Source organism: Nicotiana tabacum, chromosome 16 (assembly GCF_000715075.1).
Source record: "Nicotiana tabacum cultivar K326 chromosome 16, ASM71507v2, whole genome shotgun sequence".
Lineage (NCBI taxonomy): Eukaryota > Viridiplantae > Streptophyta > Magnoliopsida > Solanales > Solanaceae > Nicotiana > Nicotiana tabacum.
Window position 1 is genome coordinate 34,018,012 of NC_134095.1, and position 12,410 is coordinate 34,030,421.

A 12,410-nucleotide genomic window follows, 5' to 3' on the forward strand; every position below is an offset into this window, starting at 1 on the left:
TTGTCCTTTAATTGGAAAAACTCCCCTGCGCCCCCTCGCGGGTGCGGAAAAAGGAGGTGTGACAATTGCTTAGTCGATCGCCAAGATATGGCAGTGCCGCCACATGTAAACACATAACCTGTTTGAGATCGAGCCTTATGCGGGTCAGATAAATACCCAGCATCGACATAACCAACAAGATCGGGATTGCAATCATTGCCATAAAATAAACCCATATCGGTAGTCCCTTTTAGATATCGCAATATGTGTTTGATCTCATTCCAGTGTCTCCTTGTAGGAGAAGAGCTATATCTTGCTAAGACATTAACCGAAAAAGTTATGTCAGGCCTTGTAGTGTTAGCAAGATACATTAGTGCACCAATTGCACTAAGATATGGTACTTCAGGACCAAGAAGCTCTTCACTCTTTTCTTGAGGTCGAAACGGGTCCTTATTCACATCAAGTGATCGAACAATCATCGGAGCACTTAATGGATGTGCTCCATCCATGTAAAACCGTTTCAATACCTTTTTTATGTAGGTAGATTGATGAACAAAAATCCCATTTGTCAAATGTTCAATTTGCAAACCGAGACATAATTTTGTCTTTTCGGGATCTTTCATCTCGAATTCCTTCTTTAAATAATCAATTGCCTTTTGGAGTTCTGTAGGAGTTCCAATAAGGTTTATGTCATCAACATATACGGCAAGTACAACAAATTCCGATGTTGTTTTCTTTATAAAAACACATGGACAAATGACATCATTTATATAACCCTCCTTTAATAAATACTCACTAAGACGGTTATACCACATTCTTCCTGATTGCTTTAGACCATACAAAGATCTTTGCAATTTGATTGAAAATATTTCCCGGGACTTTGAATTCTGTGCGTTAGGCATTTTAAATCCCTCGGGAATTTTCATGTATATCTCATTATCAAGTGAGCCGTAAAGGTAGGCTGTAACTACATCCATTAAATGCATGTCAAGCTTTTCATGGACAGCAAAACTAATGAGATAACGGAATGTTATAGCATCCATAACAGGAGAATATGTCTCTTCATAATCGACACCAGGCTTTTATGAAAATCCTTGTGCAACAAGGCGTGCTTTATATCTTTGTACCTCATTTTTCTCATTCCTTTTGCATACAAAGACCCATTTATAGCCAACAGGCTTAACACCATTAGGTGTTTGGACTACATGCCCAAAAACTTCACGTTTTGCAAGTGAACTTAACTCTAATTGGATTGCTTCTTGCCATTTTGGCCAATCAAGTCTTTGTCGACATTCTCCAACAGATTGAGGTTCAAGATCCTCACTTTCTTGCATAATGCTAGATGCAACATTATATGCAAAGATGTAATCCACCACTATATCCATTCGATTCAAATTTGTCTCAATATCGATTGGATTTATTGATAGTTCCTTATTTTCTTGAGTCTCAGGCTCATTGATTTCCTCGTGAATCTCAGGATTGGTTAAATCGTGAATTTCATTATGAGACTCTTTCGTAGTGTCATCTTGATCATTTGTTTTCCTTTTTCTAGGATTTTGATCCTTAGAACCTAATGATCTGCCACGTTTTAGGCGTGCTTTTGACTCATTAGCTATGACACTAGAAGATTGTCCAATAGGGACATCGAGACGGATTGGAACATTTTCTGCAGAGATATGTGATTTTATTATTCTTTTCAGATCCGTAAATGCATCTGGCATTTGATTTGCTATTTTTTGCAAATGGATAATCTTTTGCACCTCTGTGTCACAAATAGAGGCACGTGGATCAAGATGAGATAATGATGTATTTTTCCACAAAATTTCACGTTTGGTTTCACTAATTTCTCCCCCTAATTTTGGGGAAAATGCCTCATCGAATCGACAATCTGCAAAACGAGCAGTGAACAAATCTCCCGTTAATGTTTCAAGGTAGCGAATAATGGAGGGCGATTCAAACCCAACATATATTCCTAACCTTCTTTGGGGACCCATCTTGGTGCGATATAGGGGTGTTACAGGCACATATACAGCGCATCCAAAAATTCTTAGATGAGATATATTAGGTTCATGACCCAAAACTAATTGTAACGGGGAATATTTGTGATAATTTGTCGGTCTGAGACGAATTAGCATTGCTGCATGCAAAATGGTGTGACCCCAAACAGAAGTGGGCAACTTCGTTTTCATGAGTAACGGTTTTGCTATCAATTGCAGACGTTTAATTAAAGACTCTGCAAGGCCATTTTGAGTGTGAACATGAGCTACAGGATGTTCCACTTTTATCCCAATTGATAAGCAATAATCATTAAATGCTTGGGATGAAAACTCAGCAGCATTATCAAGTCTAATAGACTTAATTGGATTATCGGAAAATTGTGCCCTTAATCGGATTATTTGTGCCATTAATTTTGCAAACGCGAGGTTGCGAGATGACAATAGGCATACATGAGACCATCTAGAAGATGCATCTATTAAGACCATAAAATATCTAAACGACCCACTAGGTGGGTGAATAGGTCCACAAATGTCCCCTTGTATACGTTCTAAAAACGCAGGGGACTCAATCCCAACCTTTATTGGTGATGGTCTTATAATTAACTTGCATTGATAACAAGAAATGCAAGAAAATTCATTATTTAAAAGAATTTTCAAATTCTTTAATGGATGCCCATTTGAGTTTTCTATGATTCGTCTCATCATAATTGATCCAGGATGACCCAATCGATCATGCCAAAGTACAAAAGTATTGGAAGCAGTAACCTTTTGATTTAAGGTAGAATGTGCCTCAATTGCACTAATTTTTGTCCAATACAGGCCACAAGATAAAGATGAGAACTTCTCAATAATTCTTTTCTGGCCAGAGACATTCTTGGTAACGATGAGATATTCCATATTATTCTCATCTATTGTCTCAATATGAAATCCATTTCTGCGGATATTCTTAAAACTCAACAAGTTCCTCTTGGACTTGGAGGAGAACATTGCATTCTCTATGATAATTATTGTTCCCATAGGCACAGTTATAGTAGCTTTTCCAGAGTCTTTAATTAGATTACTACTACCAGAAATTGTAGTAATATTTTTCTTACACATACTTAAATGAGAGAAATATTTCTTCTCTTTGAATATTGTATGTGTCGTACATGAATCAATTAAGCAAATATTTTTACAATTGAACTTTGATCCAAGTTTGCTTTGAAAGATATCCATAATTGCTTCCCGTAGTTTGACATACAAAAGAAGTATATGAATAAATATTAGTATTTTTAGAGAAAAATGGAAAAGAAATAAAGTTAAAGCAATAAATCAATATCAGCTTTTAATGCATTTTCTGGAAAATTCTAATTATTATACAAATAATTACGCAAAAAATAATACAAGTACACATATGACTAATACATTTCCTACACATTGTATGAAAAATAATTTATGTGTAAGAAAAGAACATACTCATAAAAAAAATTTGAGGGTGAAGTAACAAAAGTTGTTCCAGAGTGCTTGTAAACCTTTTCTTAAAGAGAATTAAAGCAACGTAAAGAAAAGTTAAAATTGTTAAAAGATCACTGAGACTAGAATACTAATTAATAGGATATTACTCCTTGTTTGTGAAATTTATAAAATTTCGGAAATAAAAATATTCTTAAGAACTACATAAGACGAATTATAAAGTGTAATAAAAATTACGAGATATTTATTCATTACATACTACGAGTAGGAAAGCATAAAAATTAAATTGCTCAATTATCTCTAACCACAGATCCATCACCGATCAAGTGGTTTATTTTTTCATCAGGGTGCTCAAAAAAATTTGCCACATCCAAGTGAGTGATGTCAAATTCATTGTCATAGACAAGATTGGCTTCAGGGTCTTTATTCTTCAGAGATGCTTGATAAAGCTCAACCAAATGTTTTGGTATGCGACAAATTTTTGCCCAATGCCCTTTTCCACCGCAACGATAGCATTTAGTTTCTGAACCCTCTGCGTTTCGCTTCTCATCTTTCCCTTTCCATTTTTGGAAATTATTTTTCGGTGGAGGATGATTAACACCAGGAAATTTTCTTCCTAAGATATGGCCACGACCACGGCCACGAATATGACCACAACTTTTTCCACGATTAGCATAATGAGAATACACCTCATCCTCTTTAGGCAATGGTGTAGACCCAGTGGGTCGATTTTCGTGATTTCTCATAAGCAATTCATTGTTTCGTTCAGCCATAAGTAGAAGAGAAATCAACTAAGAGTACTTTGTGAAGCCTTTCTCTCGGTACTGCTGTTGCAAGACCATATTGGAGGCATGAAACGTTGTAAACGTTTTTTCAAGCATATCATAGTCACTGATATTATCTCCACAAAGTTTCAATTTAGAAGTAATTCTAAACATAGAAGAATTATATTCAGAAACAGACTTAAAGTCTTGGAGCCTAAGATGAGCCCAATCATATCGTGCTTGTGGAAGAGTGACCAACTTTAAGTTGTCATATCTTTCCTTTAAACTATTCCACAAAACAAGTGGATTTTTCACTGTGAGATATTCAATTTTCAACCCTTCATCAAGGTGATGACGCAAGAAAATCAAGGCATTAGCACAGTCTTGGGTAGATGTTTTATCTTTATCTTTAATGGCGTCTCCAAGACCCATTGCATCTAAATGGATTTCAGCATCAAATACCCATGTCATATAATTCTTTCCCGAAATTTCAAGGGCAAAGAACTTTCTTTTCATAATATCAGACATAATTTAAAAAATACAAATTTGAGAAAAATTATACCTTAATTTTCTCAAAGATCTTCTTGAGATGGTAGAGCCTCGTGCTGATAGCGTGTTATAAATATAACCCAAAATAACAATATAGAACAAGCAAAAACAAACTAAGAGATATAGAGAGAAAGAGAGGAAGAGAGATTCTTATTTCTTCTTCAATTGTGTGTATTTTCCTATCTATTACAAGGCCTTTATATAGGCATAAAAAGTGAAGAAAATATGTCATGGAATATGTCATTGAACATACAAAATATGTCATTGAATATGTCATTAAGCATTTGAGATGAAGATCATGGAAGAAGAGTAGACATCCACCATAATGTGATATTTATCATAACAAGATCTGAATATTTGATGGTCATTGTTGGTTGATATTATTTTTGTATATTGTGATGGTCATTGTTGGTTGATATTTTATTTTGTATTTAGTGAGTTGTATAAAGGGTACGTGATTGTATTAAATGTAGTGTAAAACAAGAAGTTGATACTCGTTGGCTGATTTTGGAGGTATTGTACCTATTTTGTGGTAGTGGTAGTCCAATGATGTGGGTCGGGTTCCTTGGATATTCTTCATCACTGTTGTTTGATTCGTTCGGCTCATACACCAACAAATATCATGCATCTTTAAGTTATATGATTCATTATAATATAACTTGCATCTTTAAGGCACAAATATCATGCCTCTTACTCTTAGGCACTGGGGCAGTAGATTAAACTCCACGCATTTCACAGCCTCGAGTTTACCACTATATATGCTTGAAGTTTATTTGGGATTGTGTGTATGATCTTGAATTGGAGTTGTAATTATAGCATTTCAATCCATTATTTTTAAGGTTTTTTTTCTTTTCTATACACTATATAAAACCTTATTATCAAAATTGTCCCATTTTTGGAAATTACGGCCTAAGATATGGTTTGCTTACCATTTATATACAATCCATTATTAATGCCTTAAATTAGGAAGATTAAATTACCCTTTTATCTTTTTTCTCTCCTCTTCTCCTTCCCTATTTTCTGTTACCTCTCTCCATATACTATACATTATTAGTGTCTTAAATTAAAGAATTTAGTTATATCTTTTTCTTATTTTCTCTCATCTCCTCTTTTTATAAGCGTAAAAGGTTAACAAAAAAAACTTACCATATATACAAATACAAGAGAGATTGAAAGCCTCTAGGTTTTGAATAGCAAATTCATTCTTGTCCAACATTCGCCCAACAAATCGCTTTAATTCCTACAACATAGAGATGGCAACGATGGCCAAGAGAAAGAAAGCTTAATCTCTCAATTAATTCTTTTTATTACTATTAATTAATTAGGGTGACAGTAGCTGATTATTTTTAAGTATTAGGACTTTTAACTAGTATTTTTAAGCAGGAGTATTAACAAGGTGCTCGTTTTCGTACAAATTTGACACATCTACAAATTAAAAAATAAATTTCGTATAAATTTGATACATTTACAAAAATATATAAACTAAAAATAAATTTTATACAACTAATTAGATAGTACACAATATATTTACAACTTATCTATAACTTTCATACATTATTAATTATATAGTACATAACATATTTACAACTTATCTATAATTTTCATACATTATTTTACCCAGTTAAATACATCTACAACATCATAAAACTTAAATACGATTTTCATACAAATTTTATATATTATGTCTTTTGTATCCGATTTGTATATATTTCATATGTGGTGTGTTCTTTTTCCTCTCTAAAATTCCAATCAAAACTTCCTCTCTTAATACAATTTTGATACATATCAACAACTTTATGCAAAAAAGATAGTATTTATAGCTTAAATACAATTTTCTTACAACGATTCATACATTATACAACTATTTTTCAACTTTCATACAACATTCAAATAAAAAAATATATAACTACAAAATAATACAACTATAATACAACTTTAATATAATTTCGTAAGTATATTGTATGTCATGTGTTCTTTTTCTTCTTCGATTTTCAATCTGAAATTCGTCAAAAATCAAGTCTAATCTTCACCAAACACCCTCAAAATTGAGATATAAACTCCAAAGAATATTCTTAATTATTTGCAACAACACCCAATCCAAACAAATAATAGTTATTGAAAACCCAAATTTGAATTCAAAGCTTCGAAATTTTTTAACGTCTGTCAATGGTGGAGAATCAAACATCTTCAAAATTTACTGATTGAAATTTTAATTCGAACATCAATGGTGCAACATGAAATAAAAATTGCTAAGTTAAAACTATATAGTAAAACGATTGAAATTCATTGATGAATTCCATTAAAACTCTATACAATAAGAAAGCATAAAAAACAGAGAACATCAAAGGAAGAAAAGTTGGGAAAAAAACAGAGAAGGAGAGATAGAAAGACGAAGAAAGAGACAGTGAGAGAGAGATAAAGATAGAGAGAGATGGAGAGAGAGAGAGGGGCAGGTATAAAGGAATGGGAAAATAACTGATATTCTTTATTCAATTTCTAATATAAAGGGATACTCATTTAAAACTTATTTGTATATAATTGGTAAACTGTATATGATCATATAATAAAATTAAAACTTAATTAGGGAGGATAATAAAGTTTCATACGTAGTATAGAAAAGTAAAAATCTCTTTACTTGGACAGGGTCAATGGGCGATCAAAAAGGCCCATGGCCTAGGTTGGTGACCTCCATTGCACTTCGGAGGGCGCCCACCTAAGGTCGGCCCCAATAGTCAAGCGTACATCATAATTGTGACAGCGGGCACCTGCATTCGCGTGGCCCCTAAATAAAATAAAATATAAGAAAGATCCATTATTTAGTTGTTATTTTGATGATGTCCTAGTGTACTTTGATTTCTCTCTACCAATATATCAATTTTGTTCCTTAATACGAAAGTTGTGAGGTTTGGCACTATAAGAAGTTCTATATTTTCAAGTTGTTCAATTAATTGTAAAGACGAATTTAGGGTTTAAACTTTAAAGTTATAATTTTTAAATAAAGTTAGGTATAAAACTTAATATTTATAATACTTTACAAAAATCTTTACGTATATATTAATAATCAATATTATAAATGAATAATATTCAATTGAGTTTTGTACCAACACTCTAGATCCACCTCTGCATAGTAGGTAGCCTTCGATGGATGAAAAGGTAATAGAGTCGCAAGTGGTAGGGATATAATAGATATGCCCTAAATCCAATCTCATATTTGATAATTTGGACATATTTTTGTGAACGTTATTCGATATAAAAATATATGGCATTTTTTATCATAGTTATTATTAATTGTTTGATTAATTTGATAAGGTCCTTGATTAAATTTTAAGATTTGTCATCGTGATAGAGATCATGATAATGAGAGCAAAGTCTCTTACAATTTAATGTAAATTTGTTCTTGATCGTAGGATTATTAATTTAGACATTAGTAATCCGGTTAGATCAATATTTATGTGATCGTCTTTTTGGGATAAAGATTAGTTGATTTCATTAACTAAATCACATGGATAGATGATGCATATAGAGATATGATCATTGAACCGACTCATTGGATAATTCCTAATGGTTAGAATTACCATAATCTGTCAATAGGATATTCTGCTGAAGAATGTGATGTAAGAATTTCCTTTGACCTGAGATCGTCATAGTAATTGACAAGTTATTTGTTGTGCTTTGATACTAGACACCTATGGCCCTAGGACAATAGTTGAAAGGATATTGGGCACGATTGAATACTTGTAGAATTAGTGATTGATCAAGATGGAATCTGTCAACTCTTGGTAATGAGTTTAAGCTCCATGTTGTCATGAATTATAAACGACCAAATTAAGACCTTGGCCAGGGCAATTGAATGAAAGAAGAAAAGAGTTTCTTAGGTCATTCAATGGTCGATTATATTTGACATGAACACATAGTTGGTCGCCTATTAGGATTTGACAGTTGAACCATATTCTAGGGTGACCCAGAGCTATAAGGACATAAGGAATTACTATATTATTCTTCTACTGGTTCTTGAGAGTAAATTGTATACTTCATGTTATCCGGTCGTTAAGGAGTGTTGCTAGACGCCACCCTTAATTAGTATATTGATGCGATCAATCTACTACCGGCTTAGTATTGAACCTATGGGGTCGCACACTAACGAGTGTTCTGATCTTTGCTAAGGATTAATTAATTTATTATTTGACAATTAAATTAGAGAATTTAATTAGTCAAATAAATAAAGTTATTAGTCCAAATAAAATATTGTTATATTTTTTGCTAGCACAAAGGATATAATTAATATTGTGAACAAATTGAAATTTTCTATTTGGAATAAAAATTGAATTATATCTCTTGGTTGAAATATATATATATATAATTAATATTTATTTTGTATAAGATGTATATAAAATATAATATGAATAAATGGCTTGGTAAGTAATTCCAATTTGGAATTGGATTAATTCACGTGCAATTAATCCACGTGCAATTAATCCCATTTGGAATGGGATTAATATTTTATTCAAATTTTGAGTTGGAACAATCACGTGACTGTTCGGCAAAACCCATTTGAACGGGATTCGAATTTTTGTGGAAAAACTATAGAAAGTTTATTTTTGGAATAAACTTACCCTAAGTAAATCATTACCTCAACCAAATAGGAAAAAAGTTTATAGGTGATGCTATATAAAGGGTGATGGAGAAAATTTGCCGAATAATTTTTCTTAAAAAAAAAATACTTTGTGAAAGTGAGAGTGTAATACAAAGCCAAGAGAGAAAATACAATTACAAGAAATTGTTTCTTGTTCTTTTATCTTTGAGTTGAGATTTTTGAGAAAAATTTCAGCACAAGTTTTTCGTTCAATTTTTTCGCGGGTTTCGTTGATCAAAGAGTTGATAGCAAGGATCAGTCTCGGTGTGGATACGCATAGAGTTTTCGTACTATCGAAGAAATTTTTAAATGACTCTCTTCACTAGGTACGTCTTAGATCCGATCTTTGACATGTAAATAATTTTTAAACACGAAAGATCTGCCTAGGATTGTTATTGTCTTCCGCTGCGTGTTACGAACACCTATACGCAATCCATCAGTGGTATTAGAGTCGTGGTTTATTGTATCTAAAATTTATTTACGAAATATTTTAATATTATATTTGAAGAGTTCAAACCATAATACATGTGTCTTGCGCAATAGTCAAATCGTTTGAATGCTGATATTATTTTATTGTGGATAAAATATGTATTCATTTAACTATTAAGATAGTTCATAACTTGAATTTGAAATTTTGTATTAGATACGATGGGAATCTATAATAGGTTACATGATTCTATTGTTATTTTTAATTGTTATTAGTTCATGAGATGTTAATTAATAATGATATTCTGGTATGAATTAGTTTTTTGTGATATATGTGATATATAGATTAAACATGTTAGAAGAATGTTGAATTTTGTTTTTATGTCACGTACTTGGTCATTACATAATTTTGAATTATTTATTACATGTGATGTAAATCAATTTAGGACTAAGCATGTAGACAACTTGAACTAAATTCACATGCTATAAAAGATTTGATCTTTATGTTATTAAAAATTGTTTTAGTAATAATTCTCTCTTACTAAACTTTGAGTTCTTAAATAATAAAATATAAGATATTTTATTATAGAGCTATCCATCAAGGTAAATAATTTTACTTATTTCTTGTTTATAAGGAGCGGTCTGACTACCAGGAGACTTATAGTTCGAGAATATGTTAGAATTATTTATTGCATTAGATGTATGGATTGAAAGAATTATTCAATTTTACACTAGACGCCTGGACCACCCGGGGGAGTATAAAATTTAATAAGTTCTTTGATATCATGATGGTTGAATTCAACTATGCCAATAGGATCGACCTGACTACCAGGGGACTATTTGACATAGAGCTATTTAAGAAAATTGTATGGGGATACAATTGATAAGAGTACCTACCTTTAAAATATATGTGAGAAACGACTTGACTTCCAAGGGGCTCATACATATTGTTAAAGGATTCCTTTACTCCACTAACAGAAATAAAGATTTCGTAAACTATAATGAGGGTAAATAGTTTAAAATAATTAGTGAAAATATCATTTAGATAAAAGCCCATATTTTTATGATATATGCAAGTATGTTCTTATATTATTGCCTTTTATTTTCTATATTTTAGAATTCTCAATATGTCTATTATATCACTGCATAAAATATTTGAGACCAACAAGTTGGTAGGACCAAACTTTGATGACTGGTATAGAAATTTGAGAATTGTTCTCATGCATGAAAAGCTCATTGATGTGATCGATAAGCCTGCAAAGCTAATCCCACCAGAGAATGATGCTCAAGGAACCAAGGTTTATCAGAAACACTTGGAAGAATGCCTTGTTATTAAACACATCATTCTCGCTTCTATGAGTTCTGAACTCCAGTGAAAACATCAGAATATGGATCCGACTGCAATCATTGAATATCTTAAGAAAATGGTTGATACATAGTTGGACATTGAAAACTCTTCAGTTGGACCCCTTGTCAATCATATGATTGTTCTTACCGAAGAACATGAGAAGTTGGGGTACAAGCTTGGTAAAGAGCTTTCTGAAGATTTGATCTTGCAGTCAGTATATGATGCTGAATGTTTTTACTATAAGAAGAAATGGCATTGGAAGAGAAACTGCAAGGAGTATCTTGCAACTCTAAAGGACAAGAAACAAGGTGAGACATTAATGAAAAATGTTTTCAAGGTTTCTTTAGCTACTATTAATTCTCCACTGTAGGTATTAGATACTGGCAGTGGTTATAACATCTGTAATATGTTGCAAGGGTTCAAGATAAGTAGTAGGCTAAAGAAAGGAGAAGTTAATCTACAAGTTGAAAATGGTGCAAAAGTTGTGGTCGTAGCTGTAGGATCAATTTCTTTAATAATGCCTGGCAAAGTACTTATGTTGGATGATTGTTATTACGTTCCTAAATTTGTTTCGAACATAATTTCAGCTTTTATGCTAGACAAACATGTTTTTCGCATTATTATAGGCAATGGTATTTGCTCTAATTATGGTGATAATTTATATGTGAATGACTATCTCCAACATGATGTTTATGTCTTACCTAATGTGAATGCTAATTCGATTATGCATGTTTCAAGTCTTAAGAGGAAAAGAGATGATCATGTAAATCATACATACCTTTGGCATTGTAGGCTTGGTCATATTGGAGAAAAAAAATTAACAAGTTGTACAAGGAAGGATACCTTGACAAGTATGATTTTGAATCATATCCAACTTGTGAATCTTGTCTCAAAGGAAAAATGACCAAATCTCCATTTACTGTAAGTGGAGAAATAGCTTCTGAATTATTGGGACTAATTCATACAGATGTTTGTGGGCCCATAAAAATTCAAGCTAGAGGTGGATATTCTTACTTCATCACCTTCACTGATGATATGTCAAGATATAGATTTGTGTATCTTATGAAACACAAGTCTGAATCTTTTGAAATGTTCAAAAGGTTCCGTAGTGAAGTTGAGAAGCAGACTGGTAAAAGTATCAAAGTACTAAGGTGTGATAGAAGTGGAGAATATTTTAGTAAAGATTTTACCAGATATCTCAAAAAGAATGGGATTCTCTCACAGTGGACACCACAACACAATGGTGTGTATGAAAGGAGAAA

General features: G+C 32.3%; 1 protein-coding gene and 1 non-coding gene across 2 annotated transcripts; one reads left to right on the forward strand and one right to left on the reverse strand.

Annotated features, from left to right (window-relative positions):
• Window positions 1–3,718: 3,718 nt before the first annotated feature.
• LOC107821211 (uncharacterized) lies at window positions 3,719–4,201 on the reverse strand. The gene has a single exon (XM_016647633.1). It carries the CDS (start codon window positions 4,199–4,201, stop codon window positions 3,719–3,721), a length of 483 nt encoding a protein of 160 aa, XP_016503119.1.
• Window positions 4,202–7,368: 3,167 nt separating this feature from the next.
• Window positions 7,369–7,525, forward strand: LOC142171294 (U1 spliceosomal RNA). Its single transcript, XR_012700869.1, has one exon. It is a non-coding gene; the product is annotated as a U1 spliceosomal RNA (small nuclear RNA).
• Window positions 7,526–12,410: the final 4,885 nt, after the last annotated feature.